We start from the raw sequence: 24,256 nt of genomic DNA on the forward strand, positions 1-24,256 counted from the left end.
GATGCATCAAAAGGCACTAATGGAAATAGTTTTTGCATTAATGTACACACTGGTATGTGTGAGTAAAATAAACACACAACTTAGGAAAACGGTTGTTGTATTATTACTCTAGGCTATATGCATGATTGTAAACTAGTCCTGAAAAGGTTAATGGTTTTAGTCCAGATGTCTGGATAGAGACCTGGGTGTTCATAATTCAGTGCTTCATTACACAATACAACATGTCATACCACCCCTTAACAGTGTGTGCTCAAAACAAGGCCATGGACACATCCCAACCATGGCCTACGACATTTGCATAGGATCACTCCCTGACCAAAGACAGGCGGATGTGTGGTGAGATTGTCTAACAGTATGCAGACAAACACCCAGGTCCTGCCTCCCACTCACAGCCATAAACAACCACATTTTCAGGAAGAACATATACACATGTTCTTGGACATCTTCCAAGAACTATAAAAAAAAATACAGTACAGGTGAGCATGACATGGTCATTAACTAACACAAATACAGTATTTCTTGTGGAACAGCAGTCATAAGTATCAGTAGTATTTCATTTGTCAAAGGTTCAACCCCTGCCTGTATGTGCTATAGCCATACTGAATAAGCACCCTTTACAGAGGGTCTGATGAATCCTCACTCTTAGTTTTCTGAAAATGTGAAATCTGGGAGAGGAATTTACCTATCACTGAGGAACTGTGATTAAAATGCTTACTGAACATATTAAACACCCTCTGCTTTCACTGGTATAATCTGCAGGAACTCACAGCAAACTGGCAGGATTAAGAACACAAGGAAAGAGGCTTTAAGTCCGCAGTACCTTTTGAGTAAGTGGTCAACAAAACAAAAAGCAAAAATTCTAACAGTACATAGTTTTCCTGAAAATAACATTTGGTAATATGATTTGACATGAGGTAAATCATTATACAAACTATTTACAATTTGCATATCAAGGATGTAAAGTAGGTTGAGTACAATTGAAGAATATGGAGTATTGACTCAAAATCAAATACTGTTCTATAGTAATGTGAGACATCAAGTTGGAGGGACTCAGTATGCGCTTTCAATGACAGTGTACAGTAGTGTTGCTTTGGAGATATTCCATTGGTTTATCAGTGGATGATTGACAGCACACATAAGCCCCTCCCATTGTCTCCCATCCAAGAACAGTTACCAGTGTTAAACTGTTGTCAAATGAAACTCAAATCAAAAAGGGTAATATATACAGAACCACACTAACCATTTAAGGTGAGACTGTGGTTAAGTTTGGCCCGGGAGAATATAACCTGAGGGGAAACGTACATGGAGGTATTGTGAGCAAATAAAATCGAATTCATAACAGCAACCCGCCATTAGAGCGTCTGTGTGTGCGCGCGTGCAAAACGAAATGGCTATACAGTCCGTCATCATGAAATACCATAGAGCCAGGTGTTTGTATGGACCATTCCTGCCTCTAAGTAGGCAATAGGAGTTACAAAACAACATTGGTTGCTGTAAACCTATGTTCTGGTAACCTGATCTCTGTGACTCACAGACCACTGCTACCATAAATGATACATAACATGCCCACATAAATGAGGAAGACTTGGTCTTCATGGATTTTAAAATCCATTTCTCAGTGTGTATGTACATACAGCGGAGAGATCAGTATACAGTATTCAAAGACGGACCTCATCTTCCCCCTATATACACACACTCCCTGACAAAAGAAAACAGACCTCTGCCATCAGTGATTCAACATAGCATCAATACAATATAAAGGCAAACAAATACAAATGTATAGGTACTTGTGAATCAAATAAAAAATATTGTATAAAATTAAATTACACACATCCCCAAACTACAGTTTTATACAGAGTGTACACTGAGTGTACAAAACATTGTCTTTCCATGACAGACTGACCAGCTGAATCCATAGTAGGTGCTAGGTGAACCGGTTTGAGTGTATCAAGAATTGCAACGCTACTGGGTTTATCCCGTGTGTATCAATACTGGTCAACCACCCAAAGGACATCCAGCCAACTTGACACAGCTGTGGGAAGCATTGGAGTCAACATGAATTGAGGCTGTTCATAGGGAAAGGGGTTGGGGGGTTCCACCCCAATATTAGGAAGGTGTTCTTAATGGTTTTGTAGACTCAGTGTTTATCCTGCCATTGAGATTAACATGGGCATTATCGGGAGTAGTAGTAATATCAGTAATTGCAGTCATTTTAGTAGGAACAGAACAGAGAAGGGGGCTGCAGGAACAGGTTTGTGGGTCAGAATGGTGGGATAGGTTGGGGGCAAGGGATGGACAGGGGTTGCCAGTAGTTTTGGCTGAATAGACGAGGTAGGGTTTGTCACAACTCAGGCGGTGGTGGCTTTAAAAACAAAAACTGGCAGGAGAGTCATGTAATGTTTTTTTGTTTGTTTCCATTTTCTGTCGTTAGCTTGTGCGTTCTCTGAAAAGACACTGTCCCTCTATCTCTCTCAGTATTTTTTAGTGCAGGACAGAGTCCCCAGTGCTCTCCTCAGATCTTTGGGATAGGGCCCTCTCAGACTTTGATGTCCTCCTGGACACTCAGTTGGGACAGGGTCTTCTTGATGCGCAGGGCGGTGAGGCGGGCGGCTCCGTTGGCGTACCAACACTCCCTCATGATCTTCCCCATCACACGCAGGGTCTTGGGGGACGGGGAGGGAGAGAGAAAAGAGGAAGATTGTACTTTATCTATGTTATATAAAGCTCAGAAAAATTGGACCAACAGTTGAGCGAACATGAGGAAAATGAGGTTAGAGGAAGTCATATGCACAAGGATAAATAAGCTTTTCGAAACCACCAATGCATCCCCAGAGAACAAGCTCGCCAAATAAACATACTTCATTTAAAATACACCAGCATACAATGTAATACTGATAAGAAACCAGTGACACTTTCATATTAGTGAGTGACTGCTGTGTTTTCATAATAGGATTGTTTGATTGACCTCAAATGAACATGCATATCCATGTGTCCCTACCTCGTAGCTCTGCCACCAGTTGGGCACGTTGGGCCGTAGCTTCTGGTCACACACCAGCTTCCTCATCTCCTCTATGGAGGGGTCAGAGGGCACCAGGTCAAAGTACGGTAGCTGGTACTCCTCATGGATACCTCGGGGCAGAGGTCAAAGGTCAGGTAAGGTTTCTAATCAATTGTGAATTAAACTTTTAACTACAGTGAGATAGAGAGATGCATCCCAAATGACACCATTCTCCTTATATAGTGCACTACCACTAGGAGCCCTATGGGCCCCGGTCAAAAGTAGTTGACTATATAGGGAATAGGGTGCCATTTGGGACCAGCCAGAGTGTGCTGAGTGGGAGCCTGTCTGACCTCCAGCGTTGCAGCGGCGTGCGATCTCCCAGTAAACCAGGCCCAGAGCGTAGATGTCTGCACACTTAAACGAATCAAAGTGCCTCATGTTGATGCTCTCATCCAGAACCTCAGGGGCCATGTACCTGACAGAGAGAATGTGTGTTTTATTAAGCTGGGGTGGCATGAGGGTTGTAAGTTGAGAAACCAAGTACTTCTTACGGTTGAGGACATGTGTGTGTTTGCACCTCTTTGTGCCCACTCTCTGGTTGGGGGCGATGTCTATGGTGTCGGTGGTGGACTCATGCCGCACGGCCAGCCCCAGGTCAGCAATGGCACAGGTACTGTTTTTCTTCACCAGGATGTTCTTAGACTTGAGGTCCCGGTGGGCAATACCAGGCTTACCTAGAGGAGGGCAGAGAGAGTGAGCCTACCTGACAATTACTGCATTCCTGGCAATCAATGGAAGTCATGTAGCTGATCATTAACATGTTCGTGTGAAATGTGTGTTTTATGTTGTCCAATTCATTTGAATCAAACAATCATAGATATCTGCAATATACCATTGTATACTACAGTAGACAAAAACGTAAATGTTCTTCCAGAATGAATCAATAATTGACCTATCAAGGAACATCTCTGTTGGTCTGAGTCAAGGCACTCAACAGAGATGCTTAAGTTTAGTGTGGCTGCTGTATAAGTCATACCGGGCAGATCCATAACCCAGACTCTGACCAGGCTGAATGGAAGAGCTGGCGTTTCCTACCAGCTATGAAGCATGGCCTATATTTACAGAGGCACACCCTCACCCTGTGTGCCCAGGATCTCCATGTGCAGGTGTGCCAGGCCGCTGGCAGCAGACAGTGCCAGTTTGATCATTCCCTCGATGGTGATGGAGTAACGGTTCAGGTAGTCAAACAGAGAGCCATACTCGTGGTAGTCTGACACCAGCCACAGCTGGGTCCAAGTGCCATTATCTATGACAGAAAGATTGTTGGACAATACGTTCAGAGACCAATGTTCAGACCCTACACCTAATACGAAAAACTGACCTGAACACCAGAAATCTACAAGCAGTGCTCTTCGAAGGGGAATATTTGTTGTGATGTCATAGAACGACGGCCAGTATTTTGTTACCTTTGTTGTCGGCGGCGATGAATCCCAGGATGTTTTCGTGGCGCAGCATAATGGTCTGGTAGATCTCAGCCTCGCGGAACCAGGAGCGTTCCTCTCTGGACGAAAAGATCTTCACCGCCACGTCTCCTCCTCTCCAGCGGCCGCGCCACACTTCCCCGAAACGCCCTTTCCCTATAATCTCCTGCAGCACGATGGTCCTGGCCACTGTTCGCTGGACAAACAGAGGGAGGCCTGCACAGAGACACATGACGGAGAGGACCAAGGCATATGGGACACAGAGACAAGGCAAAAAGAAAGAGGACTATACAGTTAGACAATCACATTGTGACGACATGCCTAATATCAACCACATTTCCCCCTCTGCATTTTGTTTTCTTCTATGGAAGACATTATTAAAGCTACAGTCACTAATCTCTTTTTTCCTGTTTTGTGACTGCTCGAATTGATCAGAGCCCTAGTGTGGCTGTACTGACCGGAGCCTGATCCAGAGGTGGACATGTCGTAAATGAGGTCCTGCAGGGTCTTGTCCTTGGCCATGTAGAGATGGTCACAGGAGGGGTCCTCCACCTCCAGCCTCTGCCTGTGACTGTAGGCTTGCTGGTGGTACTGGAACAGGAACACACCCATGATTAGCAGCACACACAGCAGGCAGACGGGCCCTGCGACCACTGCTACCAGCTCCACTGGACCCCATTTACCATCGGGGCCAAAAACACCCTCCAGGCCTGGCCGAGTTGTCACTGAGAGAGGGAAGAGAAAGAATCAGACTAAATACATATTTCACATTTCATGAGTGAACATAACACAATTCACTGAACTGTGTTTTGAGAGCCTTGTCCTCTATTGTAGCAGACATCCTAGCCCTGTGGTTTGTAACGTGAGGGTGTGCAACCTGGGACATGTGCTTGTGTGTGGCGGTATACAGCGTATATTCCATGGTCGAGGTCGAGACACTCACCAGAGGTTACTTTGAGGTCGAGGCTGTTGCAGTAGTTAGTGTAGCAGCAGTGTGTGTAGAGGAGGCCCTCAGCGCTCAGGCAGTAGAAGGGCTGGCCCGGGGGTACCAGCTTGTCCCGGGTGATGCAGATACGGATGTGCTGCTCCAGCCCATTGATGAAGGACGTAGAGGCCATGCAGGCCCCGTCTGTCTCACACTGGGAGCCAGTCTTCTCACACTGGGCTGTGGTGCAGTTACACCACAAAGCTGTACAGAGAGAGAGAGAGAGAGATTATTTCAATACTTTGGATAAACTCAAAACATGCTCAAAGCTGTAATGTCATAAGAAGTTGTGCTGGCACTGCCACATAAAAAACATTTCATGACAATTTCACTCCACTGTATGAGATGCAAGTTTATATACAGCAGAGGGCGCTCATCGACAGCAGCAGTACCACACAGGGGCCCTTTGACAATTACATTTCCCTGGCACCAACTTAGCCCAGCGTGACCAAACGCACATCCTTTAGCGGGGTGCAGGGCCAAAGAAAGTTGGTATAAAATGAACAGAGGCAGTACAATCAGCAGCTCCAGCAGGTATCTTTGTTCACAAAACAACATTTCGATCCTGCAAGGATGACCTGATGAAGATCCTTGCTGGATCAAAATGTTGTTTGTGGTGGAGCTTCTGAGTGTGCTGGATCTATTTATTTTATACTGACACCAACTTTCCCTATGATCATGTCAGATAAAGCATTGGACTACAGAAAAAAAAAGATTCACTGTGTTTATTACATTTTTTCCTCCAACTGAACAACACCATTTCACAGAGAATAACCAAACTATTTCAGCTTTTCTCTTGGAGAAAAATCAGACAGACGTCAACACTACTTTTTGTAAGGACACGTTGAAATAATAGCCAGTGAGTTTATTAGAAAATAGCCTGAGATTTTATAGAGAAATATATCTCCTTTTGATAAAGCTGGTAGCATGCTCCATCAGGATAGAGAAGGCTCCAGAGAGTGATTCAACATCTTCAGTATTTTAGGTCGCAGGGACTAGGATTAAGTTGACATTGTACACATCTCTAGTCGTTGAAGAGGTAAACAACCCTTTAGTTTGATGATCCTTTCACAATCTTTTGAACTATACCTCTTAGAAATGTTTCAATGTTTTACCATGCCCCAAATGGCATCATTTCACAACACTAAGCAGACGCAGAAAAGTGTGTTGTTTGAAACCATTCCAGATGGGGAATGTCACAAACGGTCACAAAATTGACCCTATTAGCTAATGGTGTTTTTAACATCACAAGAGTACAACAAGACAGCACAACACCTCTAGCCTACAGAGGTGGTTCATCCTGGAAATAGAGTATCAAAGGTAAATCAAACTGCGTGCCAAAGCTGGCCGTTTCAAAAAGACACGTTCAGCGGCAGGCCGGGAAACAATTATAGCCATTCCAGAGATGGATTGAGATCTCTACTTGGAAATAACTCGATTTTGCATGGACATTGGCAGTGTGGTGCAAGGACAACAACCTCTCCCTCAATGTGACCAAGACAAAGGAGCTGATCGTGGACTACAGGAAAAGGTGGGCCAAACCAGCCCCCATTCACATCAATGGGGCTGTAGTGGAGCGAGTCGAGAGTCTTAAAGTTCCTTGGTGTCCACATCACCAAAGAACTATCATGGTCCAAACACACCAAGACAGTCCTGAAGAAGGCACAACTTCCCCCTCAGGAGACTGAAAAGATTTGGCATGGGTCCCCAGATCCTCAAAACGTTCTACATTGGCACCTGATGCCGAGCAGTATGGCAACTGCTCGGCATTTGACCGTAAGGCCCTACAGAGGGTAGTGCGTACGGCCCAGTGGGGCCAAGCTTCCTGTAATCCAGGACCTATATAAAAGCCGGTGTCAGAGGAAAGCCCATAAAATTGTCAGAGAGTCAGACTGTTTTCTCTGCTACCGCATGGCAAGTGGTAATGGAGCGCCATGTCTAGGTCCAAAAGGCTCCTTAACAGCTTCTACCCCCAAGCCATAAGTCTGCTGAACGATTCATCAGATGGCCACCGGACTATTACCTCTCCCTCCCCTCCATTTGTTTTGTACACTGCTGCTACTCGCTGTTTATCTATGCATAGTCACTTCACCCCTACCTACATGTACAAAATACCTCAACTAAATCAAATCAAATTGTATTTGTCACATACACATGGTTAGCAGATGTTAATGCGAGTGTAGCGAAATGCTTGTGCTTCTAGTTCTGACAATGCAGTAATAACCAACAAGTAATCTAACTAACAATTCCAAAACTACTGTCTTATACACACAAGTGTAAGGGGATAAAGAATATGTCCATAAAGATATATGAATGAGTGATGGTACAGAGCAGCATAGGCAAGATACAGTAGATGGTCTCGAGTACAGTATATACATATGAGATGAGTATGTAAACAGAGTGGCATAGTTAAAGTGGCAAGTGATACATGTATTACATAAAGATGCGGTAGATGATATAGAGTACAGTATATACGTATACATATGAGATGAATAATGTATAATGTATGTAAACATTATATTAGGTAGCATTGTTTAAAGTGGCTAGTGATATATTTTACATCATTTTCCATCAATTCTGGGGCGGCAGGGTAGCCTAGTGGTTAGAGCGTTGGACTAGTAACCGGAAGGTTGCAAGTTCAAACCCCTGAGCTGACAAGGTACACATCTGTCGTTCTGCCCCTGAACAGGCACTTAACCCACTGTTCCTAGGCTGTCATTGAATATAAGAATTTGTTCTTAACTGACTTGCCTAGTTAAATAAATAAATTATTGAAGTGGCTGGAGTTGAGTCAGTGTGTTGGCAGCAGCCACTCAATGTTAGTGGTTGCTGTTTAACAGTCTGATGGCCTTGATAGAAGCTGTTTCTGTTTCTCTCGGTCCCAGCTTTGATGCACCTGTACTGACCTCACCTTCTGGGTGATAGCGGGGTGAACAGGCAGTGGCTCGGGTGGTTGTTGTCCTTGATGATCTTTATGGCCTTCCTGTAACATCGGGTGGTGTAGGTGTCCTGGAGGGCAGGTAGTTTGCCCTCGGTGATGCGTTGTGCAGACCTCACTACCCTCTGGAGAGCCTTACGGTTGTGGGCGGAGCAGTTGCCGTACCAGGCGGTGATACAGCCCGCCAGGATGCTCTTGATTGTGCATCTGTAGAAGTTTGTGAGTGCTTTTGGTTACAAGCCAAATTTCTTCAGCCTCCTGAGGTTGAAGAGGCGCTGCTGCGCCTTCTTCACGATGCTGTCTGTGTGGGTGGACCAATTCAGTTTGTCTGTGATGTGTATGCCGAGGAACTTAAAACTTACTACCCTCTCCACTACTGTTCCATCGATGTGGATAGGGGGGTGTTCCCTCTGTTTCCTGAAGTCCACAATCATCTCCTTAGTTTTGTTGACGTTGAGTGTGAGGTTATTTTCCTGACATCACTCCGAGGGCCCTCACCTCCTCCCTGTAGGCCGTCTCGTCGTTGTTGGTAATCAAGCCTACCACTGTTGTGTCGTCCGCAACCTTGATGATTGAATTGGAGGCGTGTGTGGCCACGTAGTCATGGGTGAACAGGGAGTACAGGAGAGGGCTCAGAACGCACCCTTGTGGGGCCTCAGTGTTGAGGATCAGCGGGGTGGAGATGTTGTTGCCTTGTTGCCGCCTACCCTCACCACCTGGGGGCGGCCCGTCAGGAAGTCCAGTACCCAGTTGCACAGGGCGGGTTCGAGACCCAGGGTCTCGAGCTTGATGACGAGCTTGGAGGGTACTATGGTGTTAAATGCCGAGCTGTAGTTGATGAACAGCATTCTCACATGACTCGGTACCGGTACCCTCTGTATATAGCCTCCACATTGACTCGGTACCGGTACCCCCTGTATATAGCCTCGTTATTGTGTTACTTTATTATTATTATTATTATTATTATCTTCTTTTTTTTAAATTGTATTTTTTACTTTAGTTTATTTGGTAAATATTTTCATAACTCTTCTTGAAATGCACTGTTGGTTAAGGGCTTGTAAATAAGCATTTCACAGTAAGGCCTACACTTGTTGTATTCGACACATGTGACAAATAAAGTTTGATTTGAATTCACATTGAGGGCTTCCACTATTTTAAAGTAGTAAACTAGGTGGGGATTCCTAACTTGGGAGTGATCAGCCAATGATAAGATAATTGTATTTTTCTTTAATATTGGTTTGTCTAGTTTGTAAATGGCTTTAAGCTATATCACCGCCAACTGGTGACACACAAGATTTGGTTCAAGACTCCAGTATTGCAAGTAGCGGTAAATCACAAATATTAGCTTTACATTTTTTCCCAAACATCAAAAGAATAAGAAAATGTACTACTTTAAAAATGGAGATAGCATGGGCAACTCCATTAGAGCTATTACAGATGCCATAATGGCACAGATACAAAGTTGAGTACCTCTTTCCCTCTCTAAGATTCTAATCTCTCACAAGAATACAGTTCAGTTTTAAAAGGCCAGCTTGCTACCAATTTTTATGATTCCTCTCCTCCTAATTCGCCTATTGTCCACAAGTTCCATAACCAGCTAGCTAGAGCAAGTCACATTAGCTAGTGATGAGCAGTAAAAATGTAGGTAAGTCACCATTTTCTAGCTTACTTTTGTGACCGACTTTCCTTCACTGCCATAAACTGTTGTTAATAACCTGCACCTCACGTAACTATTTCACATAGAACGCCTGGCCTGAAACAGGTTTTTGGATTTTAAAAAATCACACAATATCAACCCAGTTCAGTAGACTTTTGTATGGGGAGTATGAGAGATTTACACAGGTCTGTCAGACAGCAAGGTCAGCACAGCAGGCAGTGAGGTCTCTTTGGGTGAACCAGATCACAGAAATGACACACACACACACACACACACACACAGAGAATGAGAAGCAATTTTACAAGTTATTGCACATTGCAGACATCACAAGAAAGCTCAAAGACATCTGGGTAATTTGATACTCTCAACATACAGGCTCTATAATGGTAGATATACATGATGGAAGTGAGGTTCAAAGACAAAAGGTCTCTGTTTAGTGCAGACAGCTTGCTTTTAAATAGTGGTGTTCTACTGACAGTGTTACTATAATCAGAAGTGGACTTTGCCCATACAATTTCATAATCCTTAATCAACATCACATTGGCCCTTTGTGTGGCGATTACAGGGAATTTGACCAACCCAGACTGAGCTGAGATCAGTGGGGGTAGGGGAGTGAACCCAGAATGTAGTTGTTGGGATAAGCCATCCTCCGGGTCAGCTTCCTGTGTACAGGGAGGGGTGATAAGACGAAAATGGGGAAACCCTAAAGTTTTTTAGGAGTTTGTGGTCTGTACTGGAGGTTTGGGATTAGTCCCAGGCAGCCTAGTCCTGAACACTAGGACAGGGGAAGTAGAAAAGTAAAGGCAGAGAAGGGGTGTTCAATGTGTTTTAAACCCCTGCGGCGATGGCTTTTTTTTGTGGTAGTGGTTTGTACAGAGGAGGGGGTTGACTTGTGTGAGCAGCTGCAGCTGTCATTAACCCAGTCTAGACAGTGACTGCCTCAGTGAAATTTTGGATAATTGAATTTCATTTGGGCACAGAGGCTGACATGGTGTGAAATTCCGATATTTTTTTCTTCCATCATAGTCTATAAATGACTTCAATGTTAACACCAGACCCTCTGTTGCATTTGTATTTCCCACACAACACATATTCCCAGGAATGAAGGAAACATGAGCTTTTTGGTTTCCAGAAGGTTCATCCTTTTGCAAATAGATTGATTAATAGGCTTAATGTTGATAGGAGCCTAATTAAAAGTGCAACCAGAACCCTGTGAAGATAAGAGTTCAAAAACATGGATAGCTACAGTAAAGTAGTGAGAAATGATAGGTGATTATTACTTGCTGACATTCTGTAAACTGGGGTTGAGGTTGGAGGTGTTACTCGAGACGAGGGTGGCGGAAAGAGCTCTGCACGAAGCAGGCAGCCCTCAGACAGGGAATAACTGATTAAGATACCCAGACGCCACCAGGCAGAAAAAAAACGGAAAAAAAACACACCACTGTACTCACCCCATCCCCTACCTCCCCGACTATCCCACTCCGATCGATACACAGGAAGTGTGTGTGTGTGTGTGTGTGCGCGCGAGCTTGTGCACGGTGCACATGCTTCTGTTATTGTATCTGGGCTCCCAGTCTTCTGATTCTATAGCAAAAGCTAGTTGGCTTTCTAGACACAGGTTCAGTGATCTTAAGCAGGCAGTGTGTTTCTCAAACAGTACTTAATCAGTGAGAATGTTTGGAGGCATGTTTACGTTCACATGTTGGATTGACCATTGAGGCAAGACTACAATCTGGAGAAACTCTAGTATTAGAAAACATGCTAAATCAGATCGGTGAGAACATGTAGTGCTGTGCTGGAACAAAATATGTTTCCATGTCGATCAATTCAAGGCCATAGCGAAGTCTGTTCAAAGAGTTCCCATTTTTAAACAAACAGTGAAACCTGATAGTTAATAGCTAGGAGGCCCAAACCTGTATCTGGTTATAATAATAAATTATGATAATTATTATTATTAGGTGAGTGTTTACATTTGTCCTATTTCAATGGCACATTGGTGGATTTTTTACCTTGTCAGCTCGGGGATTCTAACTAATTAGTGCCTAATGGAGTCTGGCCTCAGATACTCCAAGGACTCCCTAACACAGGTGTCCTTGGAATTCAGACAGGATGCATAGTCTCAATTTGAGGAGGGGAAAAAAACATTGAAAATCAATGAGTGACTACAGAAGATTTGATAATACAGTTATAGATAATACTAACAGAAATGAGATAAGGAAAAACAGACCTCTTTCAATGACTGAATGACTCATGTAGTAGAAGATAATGCTGCAAGCATTTTACGAATACACGCCTCTCAATGTAATTACATGGCTGTTTCCCAAATCCCATGACTTACGTTTTCTTATCTCACTACCTCGCCCAGCTCACTTGTTGTCCAGCTCCTCCCTTCCCATCCTCTATCTAAATCCCTCTCCCTTTCCAAATATCACAAACCCAGGGAACGTGAGTTGGTCACTCACTGTAACTTCTCTTCATCAAACATCTCAATCATACTGTTTCTCACACACACACACACACACACACACACAATCCTGTTTGCCTTTAAGCCTCCTTACTCTGATGCGGTTTATCAACAGGCACGTACATGCAAAATTAGAGGCCATGGATTTTTTTAAATTTTATTTTTTAAAAGTAAACCCTTTCACCTCCCAACCTTGGCACAAGAACAGCTGTGGTTTAAAGCTTCCCCTGGGCTTGAGTGAAGCAATCATTTATTTGGGGGCTTTTATTTGGTGTGGTTTAGAAATTAACACACACACACCCACCTGCCCGTTTGTGTCTGAGGGGTCTTTCAGTTTCAGCTACTATGCTGTGGGAGTATTCTCACGTCAGAAGGGAAAAAACATTTCTTAATGACATCTGTGGCCTTGACTCATACAGACTACACACACACACACACACACACACACTGTAAAATGATATCACTAGATTAATGCTTAGGGGTGGAGCCTATTATATATATATATATATTTTGTTGTCTTATACATGAGAGCATTTCAAATCGACCCCAATGTGTACATTTCAAAAGGCAAAAATATGAGTTAGCCTAAATATGACTTAAAAAAACCCATAAGAAAGGCAATCTATGTACAGTACCAGTCAAAAGTTGACACACCTACACATTCAAGGGCTTTTCTTTATTGTTAGTGTTTTCTACAATGTAGAATAAGATTGAAGACATCAAAACCATGAAATACATCTAGTAATCAAAAAGTGTTAAACAAATCAAAATATATTTAGTAGCCACCCTTTGCCTTGATGACAGCTTTGCACACTCATTGCATTCTCTCAACCAGCTTCACCTGGTATGCTTTTCCAACAGTCTTGAAGGTGTTCCCACATATGCTGAGCACTTGTTGTCCAACTCATCCCAAACAATCTCATTTGGGTTGAGGTCGGGTGATTGTGGAGGCCAGGTCATCTGATGCAGCCCTCCATCACTCTCCTTCTTGGTCAAATAGCCTTTACACAACCTGGAGGTGTGTTGGGTCATTGTCCTATTGAAAAACAAATGATAGTTCCACTAAAACAAACCAGATGGGAGGGTATATCGCTGCAGAATGCTGTGGTAGCCATGCTGGTTAAGTGTGCCTTGAATTCTAAATAAATCAGTGTCACCAGCAAAGCACCCCCACACAGTCACACCTCCTCCTCCATACTTCATGATGGGAACCACACATGCGAAAGACATCCGTTCACCAACTCTGCATCTCACAAAGACATGGTGGTTGGAAGCAAAAATATCCCATTTGGACTCATCAGAGCAAAGGACAGATTTCCACCGGTCTAATGTCAATTGTTCCTGTTTCTTCTTATTGGTATCCTTTAGTAGTGGTTTCTTTGCAGCAATTCAACCATGAAGGCCTGATTCACGCAGTGAATGAACAGTTGATGTTGAGATGTGTCTGTTAGTTAAACTCTGTGAAGAATCTATTTAGGCTGCAATGTCTGAGGTGCAGTTAACTCTAATGAACTTATCCTCTGCAGCAGAGGTAACTCTGGGTCTTCCTTTCCTGTGGCGGTCCTCATGAGAGACAGTTTCATCATAGCGTTTGATGGTTTTGCAACTGCACTTGACAAAACTTTCTGAATTGATTGACATTCATGTCTTAAAATAATGATGGACTGTTGTTTCTCTTTGCTTATTTGAGTTGTTCTTGCCATAATATGAACTTGGTCTTTTACCAAATAGGGCCATCTTCTGTATACCACCCCTACCTTATCACAACAACTGATTGTCTCAAACACATTACGAAGGAAGAAAATTCCACAAATTCACTTTTAACAAGGCACACCTGTTAATTGAAATGCATTCCAGGTGACTACCTCATGAAGCTGGTTGAGAGAATGCCAAGAGTGTGCAAAGCAGTCATCTCAAGTATATTTTGATTTGTTTAGCACTTTTTCAGTTACTACATGATTCCATGTGTTATTTCATAGTTTTGATGTCTTCACTATTATTCTACAATGTAGAAAATAGTAAAACGAATGAAAAAGCCTGTAATGAGTAGGTGTGTCTGAACTTTTGACTGGTACTGTCAATTATTTTATAATGCTGGACAGTGTCATGGCACCTTCTGGACATTTGATATCCAGTCACAGCCCTTTTTTGCACACACACATGCCATGATCCAGCACACATGAACTCAAGAAGGTTGTTATTTTATGTTGTTATTGAATTTGTATAATTTTTGATGAAAGTTTCATAACATCTATTTTTGCCATTAAGTGTTAAAAGCACATTTAAAAGGAAATATGGCTTATATAAATCTAGATGCAAGTCTTTTAGATAAAATAGGAGGACCTTGATGAGATTTCAAATACACACCACAAACTGCATCTGTGTTATTGTACCGGATCTGAGCGCAGATCTGAGTACACACAGACACACCGCACAAGTACACACGTCAAGTGGCCCTGTGCTGAATGTGTGGCAAGGTTATTCACTGGCACTATAGTAAAACATATACAATAAATAGGCTGTAAACTTACAATGTCTACACAGACAGTCTAGGCCTTACTTGGGAGAAAGGAGGTGGTGTAGAAGTAAAGTGAGTGAGAGGAAATGTTTTCAACAGCAAGGTGTTTTTTCTCTCCATTTTAGAGAATGCTGTGATGCTCAAGACTGTTGAAGAAATAGTGTGTCAGAGCAAACACTTGAGGACCATGGTTGTGTTAAAAGCGGGGGTTTGGCGTGTTACTAAAGTCAAGCACAGTACAGGTATTGTTTGGCGACAGGGCTGTGTGAAGGGAGTGGGGGAGGGAGAGAGGAGAAAAAGAGTACAGTAGAGAGAAGGAGAAAAAAGGCTAACTGTGCACATTGTATTGCTTTGTACATTGTGATGTAGCCTAGGGACACTTCACTTTAAATGTATGGCAAACAAAAAAATACAACTCTGTTGACTACTTTTAATGACTACAGTGACTACTTTAAACAATTTACACGGAACATTTTACAACACTTTTACTGGAAGAACTGTGCAGATGCAAAGTTTGGTGACATAATTTCAGTAAAATCGGCCTCTGTTTTTTTATGCGACCACATTAAAACTGTTAAATAGGCCTATCTGCTCCGAATTAAGATTCAAAGATGTCTGCAGAAAGAATGGGTTGTCAGCTACAGATGTAGGATCTTCATTTCAGCCAGTTTGTTATACCTGGAAAATAATCATGCAGGAACAGAACATTGTTTTGTAGTGGTTGATACATTGTTCATTACAGCAAATCAAGTCTGACATTTTAAAGTGGAAATTATACACTTTAGAAGTCTTTTGAAACCTTGAATACACTACAAGTTTGCAATTCTTGCTGGGCAGGAACATTCTCAGAAACAAAAGAGTGATCAACATCCTACATCTGAATGACAAGACACCTTGAGTTTGAAAAAAATATATATTTTGGTTTATTGAACTACACGCTAAGTGAAGTGGATTTACACCCGGTAACAGAATTGCAGTAACGAATTCCATCATGGGTCTCTGATCTGTAATACACAGAAATTCATAATTATGGATATGAAAGCAAGGCTCTGAATGCAGGGCTCTACAGTGTGACCATTTTACGCAAATATGCACCTGAATATTTAGGAGCACCAGCGACTCCTGTGGCGGGCCGGGTGCAGAGCATGCTAACCAAGGTCGCCAGGTGCACGGTGTTTCCTCCGACACATTGGTGCGGCTGGCTTCCGGGTTGGATGTGCACTGTTTTAAGAAGCAGTGCAGCTTGGTTGGGCTGTGTTTCGGAGGACGCATGGCTCTCGACCTTTGTCTCTCCAGAGCCCGTACGGGAGTTGTAGCGATGAGACAAGATAGTAACTACTAACAATTGGATACCATGAAATTGGGAAGAAAAGGGAGTAAAAAAAAAAAATCCCAAGAAAGATAGACACCCACCATTTCAGATGGTTTTAAAAAATATATTATTTGTTTTACACCTTTTCTCCACAATTTTGTGAAATCCAATTTGTAGTTACAGTCTTGTCCCATCACTGCAACTCCCCTACGGACTCGGGAGGGGTCAAGGACGACAGCCACGCATTAATTTGTCGGAGGAAATGTCGTCCAGCTCCCCTAACCCAGACGACGCAGGGCCAATTGTGAGCCGCCTCACGGGTCTTCTGATCACGGCCGGCAGTGACATAGCCAGGGATCGAACGCGGGTCTGTAGTGACGCCTCAAGCGCTGCGATGCAGTGCCTTAAACACTGGGTCTCGACCCCGCTCTGTGCAACTGGGTACTGGAATTCCTGACAGGCTGCCCCCAGGTGGTGAGGGTAGGTAACAACATCTCCACCCCGCTGATCCTCAACACTGGGGTCCCACAAGGGTGCGTTCTGAGCCCTCTCCTGTACTCCCTTTTCACCCACGACTGCGTGGCCATGCACGCCTCCAACTCAATCATCAAGTTTGCGGACGACACTACAGTGGTAGGCTTGATTACCAACAACGACGAGACGGCCTACAGGGAGGAGGTGAGGGCCCTCGGAGTGTGGTGTCAGGAAAATAACCTCACACTCAACAAAACTAAAGAAAATGATTGTGGACTTCAGGAAACAGCAGAGGGAACACCCCCCTATCCACATCGATGGGACAGTAGTTGAGAGGGTAGTAAGTTTTAAGTTCCTCGGCGTACACATCACAGACAAACTGAATTGGTCCACCCACACAGACAGCATCGTGAAAAAGACGCAGCAGCGCCTCTTCAACCTCAGGAGGCTGAAGAAATTTGGCTTGTCACCAAAAGCACTTACAAACTTCTACAGATGCACAATCGAGAGCATCCTGGCGGGCTGTATCACTGCCTGGTACGGCAACTGCTCCGCCCACAACCGTAAGGCTCTCCAGAGGGTAGTGAGGTCTGCACAACGCATCACCGGGGGCAAACTACCTGCCCTCCAGGACACCTACACCACCCGATGTCACAGGAAGGCCATAAGGCCATATTCTTTATCCCTTTACACTTGTGTGTGTATAAGGTAGTAGTTTTGGAATTGTTAGGTTAGATTACTATTTGGTTATTACTGCATTTTCGGAACTAGAAGCACAAGCATTTCGCTACACTCGTATTAACATCTGCTAACCATGTATATGTGACAAATACATTTGATTTGATAAACTACTGCGTCACTCCGGAGGCCCCTCCATTTCAGATTGTTCTGAAATTGTTTCTGTAGTTAGAAACAGATAAGATTAGCATTCCTGCAACATTATTTTGTTGAAATATAACTTGATCTGAGGAATTAAGATAATTGATTGGACCCAAATTGGTCATTTGAAATTATAGGACTCATAACATTCAATAAATATTGTACATACTATCTGATTTGGACCCAAAGCATTTTTAACAATAGCTAGGTTTCCATCAAATTGGTGACAGATTTTCATGTGAAAATTTCCCACCGGAAATGCGTTTCCATCAAATTGACTTGAGGATAAAAGGCTTTGCGTGATGACCCAGTGCACATAAATACCTTTTGCGGTTAAATGGGTTTCCATTGCATTTTCATGGTTTTCTAAAAAAAAAAATGGTTTTGTTATAAAGTGAGTGTGCCCACTCTGGTATTGGCACATGTGCTCTAGCCCAGAGTTTCATCTGCAGCCTAATAAACTGCATCCATTTCCAACAAGTTGTAGTGGTAGGTCCACACGTTTTTCACATGCCTACAATTTTATTTCGATATGATTGTTATTATTTCAATATTTGAGCATAAAAGCTTTTCCACCGACATTTCTCTCATAATTAATTTTATTGACACAAAAATACCTCACCTTGTCTACTGTATTTTGTTTTGTCGACATTTGGAAAGTTTACCATTAGGCCAGTCATACATTTTTTGATCCGACATGTACTTTACTGGCTAAAGATTGGTTGGATGGAAACCTGGTTAATGGATAAGACACAGGGATTCCAAATAAATGGTCAAAAGCCACCCACACCAATCAGTATGGAGCTGCGGCTTGGAGTATTGTTTCTAGTATTTATTCTGAGTGAATTTTTCCCCTTGTTCAGAGGAATTAGTAATTGACATTGTTAGGTTTATATCCAATCATACATTCTGAAATTACCAGGTTCTGACCACTGTTCCTGCTAGACGGCGATTTAAAAAAAAAAGATTCTTGGAGTGGTATCACCTTGCAGTGTAAGGCTCTGTTGCGAAACGGATGCCATATACTTAAAATGCTTCCAAACTTTGCATCGTATTTGGTGTCGCCAGAGTCTGTCAATAGAACAGGAAGTTACCAAACCACAGAACAAGATGAAAATTTGGTTTTAGGCAATGAATTTAAACAATTAGTACTCACTTATAGGAATGGATAGGCCTATTGGAATAGTCAAGTTAAATAATACACATTATATGACTGTTGCCTCACGTTTTAGTTTGTGATGGTAATTACATTTATTTTTGATGATGATTATTATTAGGTTGAGGTCACTAGCGACAGTATCTTCAACCTAGGGTGCGTTCGTAAATTCACTCTGGCTATCTACTCGGATTTCAGAGCACTCTCGTCTGAGTGTGCCAGAGCGCAGAATAACTGATGAATTTACGAACGCTCAACACCCATTGAATATGGACGGTGTCAGTAAACATCTGAAAAAAATGCTTCATTAAAATTGTTTCCAGCAGCACAGTTACAACCACCAATGCTCTGGATAACATGAAAACAGCCTAACCAGCTCTGCTAGCAAGCTAGGGTGCGTTCGTAAATTCACTTTGGAGTGACAAAGAGTGCGCTCTGGTCGTTCGTAAATTCAGAGCGTTGCCAGATTGACAATTTACAAACTGACAATGTTAGCTTGGGTGCTTTAATGCCGTTGTGAGGTCAGAACGCGGATCAAACCTACTTCTCGGCCAGAGCGTCCAGTGTGCACTCTGAACGCTCCAACAGCGAAATGTTCTGAATTTACGAACTGTCAACCTCTGAATTTACAAATGCCCTGTGCGCACTCTGGCACTCCAGATTGAATTTACAAACACACCTCTAGTCTTGCAGCTCTTTAGCTAGCTACTCTGTAAACTAGCTTGACTTCCTAGAAAATTAGATAAACAAGTTGAGGAAAAACTAATTAAACAAAACATGTTTTATTATCACCTGAAACAATGATTCTTCTGTCTTGAATTTAAAGGTCATATTTTGCAATGTCCCAAAATAAATGCGATCTCTGACAAGAAACTAGGCTCTCCTCCATTTTGTCTTGTTGTGAAACCCCATGCTCTCTGTCCAGTAGTAGCTGAATGAGATTGCGTGAAGATGACGTATAGCATAATGAAATACATCACGATGTGTATGGGGCATAACCTTCCACAGAGTTAAATTATTTTCCAGAGAAGGCATGGAGAAAAATATGCCTAATGTCATTGATCACATCAACAATGGGTTTATCCAACTCATAATGTATAATGGTAAACTAGATCATCCTGGGTATATTAGGCTAAGTGACAAAAGTTGAGAAGAGCAATCAAATAGGCCCACAGAAAGAAACAGGATTAAAAAAAGTTGAAATAGGCTGAGACTTTCACAATAAATCACAGTTGTAAAGAGAAGCTGTGATAATTAGTCCAGTCTTTTATCACCATTCATTCCAGTAGATTAGATAACAAAATGGAAAATCTCCATTACTCCATTGTTTGGGCATTTTTAATCTCCCACACATGGATACAACCAAGCCCCCTGCCCTGCCCAGAGAAAAAGGTCCATATACCTGCAATCTGTATTTACACTGTTGGACACTCTTTTGAAGCCACAAGCGCCCAACCATATCATCCATGTTATTCAAACATTAGGAGTTCACGATCAAGGGCTTTTTTAAAGAGACTAGGACTGAGTGTCTATAAACCTTGAAGCCTCTTCTCTCTACATGTACGAAACACGCTAAGGGCCATGGAGAAGATGCAGTAGATTACTCATTTATGCTTTTCATAAATTTATATTTTATCCAGTAATGATAAACTAACTCAGGCTGATTGGTTGAACAACACACAATGGCCCGTTTTGCAATGTACTCCAGCTCTTCGAAGCTAAATAGGTCAGCCTCAGACACCAGCTTGCTAAACCATTGTGTTGTAGTCTCAGCAAAAGCGTTTAGAGCTTCACTTTAAAACCACGACACTAGCTATCTTGCTTGCAGAGTGTACAGTTCACACACCAAAATAAACTGCTAAAAAACAGATTTTCAAAGGAAATGACGACAAATACATAAGGTCAAATTTGGGAATAAGGAACTCATACCTTACTTGATGAGGAATCTGAGTGAGCACATTTAAATGCTTTGATATTGAATATTATGAGGTAGATTATGATAAATAAATAAACTAATATTTCCATATTCGTTTTTGAGAATACAGCAAATTAATTAAACTTTGATTAAATGACTCAAGGCAATTTGTTAAACCACTGCTTTTCGATTCTTGTGAATTGTATCAAGAAATGGTGGAAGGTCCTTGGTAGACAACCTTGGCTGTTCATCCCAAATCCTAAAAACTGTGCTATGTCTGAGATGTTTACTAACGCGATCCAAGTATCCATCCAATTAGCTTCTAGCTGGCCAGAGAACTAACGTTATGCTATTCTCAAGCAGTAAAGCATATTTAAACATAACGTCAAACAGTGTAGGTAGGTAGCTAGCTAGCTAATTCTCTTATTTTCATCTCTATTGCAATACTATTAGCCGTAAACAATCAGGTTCAATTAGCTAACTCGACTTGCTTGATACCAAATCCGTGCGCCATGTTGTGCTATTACAATGTAATGTAAATTCCATTCACAAACAGAGCAAGTAAATACATACAGGCGGGAATAAAAACTTAATCGGAAAAACATTACACTTACCATCATAAGTTCCAAATAAGCAAACCAGGACGAGAATAATTAACACAATTAGATTCTTAGCCATGATCGCTATATTCCCATTGCATTGCATTAATATTTGGGCTAGTAGTGTGGTATTGACAGCGGAGCGGACAAAAACACACAGCTCCAGTCAGACAACAGACAGACAGACACGTTGAAGGGGGTGAGTGGAGGATTTAATTAAAGGGGAGTAACGGCTAACTAGTTCTTATTATGAAGTATGTCGATAAAATAAAGTTGGTAGGCCCTCTAGAAAGCACAATGTAAATTTTGTATTATCTGGTCAAGGCTGAAAACGTAAACTTTTAAAATCAGGTGGTTTACATATTGAATATGCCTTTAACCTTGTAGCTATACACCATGTACCACACACATAATATAACCTTACATGATCTCTATGATACCCATGGGGGACGGTGGGCGCAACTTTCACTGGGGACGGGAACGGGGGACATGGCCCCCCCACATGAAATTGCATTTTTGTGTGCCCTATCATTGTACTTGTGATACAAATCTGAGAGGGGTACTTGTAGGTTGCGAACAGGATGGATTTAGGACCGCGCAGACACCACCTGTGTGAAGGCATAGCTTCTGAAAGGCTGGCGTATAAAGACCAGCACAGGAGAGATGAACAGTGGCAGCTGTTGTCTGTGTTGTGCTTTTTCTCCGAGTTGAAAAAGCAATGAGATCAGAAACTGCCTACTCTTAAGTTGACTGATCTAGCAGGCAAGGTAACTGCAATTTGACAGAAAAAAAAGATTTATTCCCAGTGAGGAGCTAGTAGTGTAACTGACATTTTAATTCAGCTAACGTTTCATTTCGACTGAAGTCAATGAACTACTAGCAATTCATTAAATTGTATAATATAATTAAATTATATAAATATTTAGCTTCTATGTGTCAAATAGAAATCATAGAGATCATGTGTTTATAGATTGTGTATAGGCCTGTCTCCCAAATTAATATTCTCTTTGTGCCAGACTGGGTTCAAATGCCTTCTGTTTAATATTTCTGTATTTATTTATCAGTCTGGTTGAAGGTGCTACACAATATTGATTATTGAATTATCATTGATCTAGTTCAGTCTTATCAATAACTTAAACATATTTAATAATGACCTCTTACCTAGAAGGGCCATGGGTAATAATAGATTGTGTAGAAATACAGACAATTAGCTTTAGATGTCAGACAGATACCACATCCCTTAGCAGACTATGCTACTGAACTTCTGAAAAATAAGCAGTGTGAGTGTATTGACATTGACACTATACATTTAGAAAAGAGGACACAGAAACCAAATCCATCCTTCCTCCTAGACATCCCTTCCTCCTAGACACCGAAACGTGCCTTTAGGCTGGATGCAATACAGCAATTAGTCCGTTCTCATTGTATTGTGTTACATTGTAGAGGCATCAGAGTTACCTCATACTGTCCTTCCACTCAGCCCCACCTTGAGTTGATGTATGCGTTGACAGTAGAAGAGGGTGTGGCCCTGCACAAGTATGTCACCCATGCTAGTTTTATCCAGTTTATTCTATCTATCTATCTATCTATCTATCTATCTATCTATCTATCTATCTATCTATCTATCTATCTATCTATCTATCTATCTATCTATCTATCTATCTCACACAGAAACAAACAGACAGACAGACACACACACACACACACACACACACACACACACACACACACACACACACACACACACACACACACACACACACACACACACACACACACACACACACACACACACACACACACACACACACAATTGCTGCACACATTCAAAAATAGTTTTTCACTTCATAGAAAGTATCCAGTATTAGGCTATTTAATGCAGTCATAAAGAACAGTATAGTGTTCAATGCAATGCACCTCTGTCTTGCTGTATGTATCCTCCCAACATTCCTCTCGGAACCTAAAATACGATTACCATCTAGATGACAAACACAGTGAAGCACTCGTGATCTTTATCGCTCTCTCGTTTTTTTTTTCAATAGAAGGAAGCTCTTTTTTTACTCTGTAACTCTCCATGTGTCCAGCAGTCAAAGAATGAAAAGTGCAGCAATTTACTGAAAATAAAGTTTGTAATCTCTTTACTTAATTAAATCGGTCATCCATGATTATTGACCCTACTATAGACTAATTACATTTGCAAGTATTTGCTTATAGGTTGAACTCTTTTGAACTAGCTCTAGCCCATAATATAGTGTGTCCTCCAACTTGATAGGGTTATTGGTCTGCACATCATGGCGGCACATGCCCCTGGCCCCCCGTCAACTCCCAGTTGCCAGACTGACCAGACAGGCGGAGTCTTTGAAGGGGTATTATCTCTCTGAATTTCATTGAATCCCACACATACTGTACAGATATATACAGCCATACCCCAGACAAAATACTGTAGTATACTATGCTCTAAATACTGTAGTATTTTTATAATTATATACTATAGTATTCACTATAGTGTTTTTGCGGAAGTATGCTATAGTATTCACTGTAGTGTTTTTGCGGAAGTATACTATAGTATTCACTGTAGTGTTTTTGCGGAAGTCTACTGTAATATTCACTGTAGTGTTTTTGCGGAAATCTGCTGTAGTATTCATTATAATGTTTTTGTGGACTTTACTAGAGTAAAATGCTATAGTATGCACTACATGATCTCGGGATACTACAATGTGGAGAATAGTATTCTCCAGTATACTAATATTATATAGAAAGCACTACACGTCGAGGGATACTACAGTGTGTAGTATAGAATTCTCCAGTATACTACAACATTCTAAAGTAAGCAAGACATGATCAAGGGATACTACAGTGTGTAGTATAGTATTCTGT

General features: G+C 42.0%; 1 protein-coding gene across 1 annotated transcript; it reads right to left on the minus strand.

Annotated features, from left to right (window-relative positions):
* Window positions 1-80: 80 nt before the first annotated feature.
* LOC135539980 (activin receptor type-1B-like) lies at window positions 81-21,549 on the minus strand. Its single transcript, XM_064966261.1, has 9 exons — window positions 21,395-21,549; window positions 5,426-5,671; window positions 4,941-5,207; window positions 4,468-4,698; window positions 4,140-4,307; window positions 3,579-3,735; window positions 3,352-3,476; window positions 2,999-3,129; window positions 81-2,662 (listed from the first exon to the last, which is right to left on the minus strand). The coding sequence occupies exons 1-9, from the start codon at window positions 21,483-21,485 to the stop codon at window positions 2,537-2,539; spliced, it is 1,542 nt and encodes a 513-aa protein (XP_064822333.1). The 5' UTR covers window positions 21,486-21,549; the 3' UTR covers window positions 81-2,536.
* Window positions 21,550-24,256: the final 2,707 nt, after the last annotated feature.

This window comes from Oncorhynchus masou, chromosome 5, assembly GCF_036934945.1.
Source record: "Oncorhynchus masou masou isolate Uvic2021 chromosome 5, UVic_Omas_1.1, whole genome shotgun sequence".
Classification (NCBI taxonomy): domain Eukaryota; kingdom Metazoa; phylum Chordata; class Actinopteri; order Salmoniformes; family Salmonidae; genus Oncorhynchus; species Oncorhynchus masou.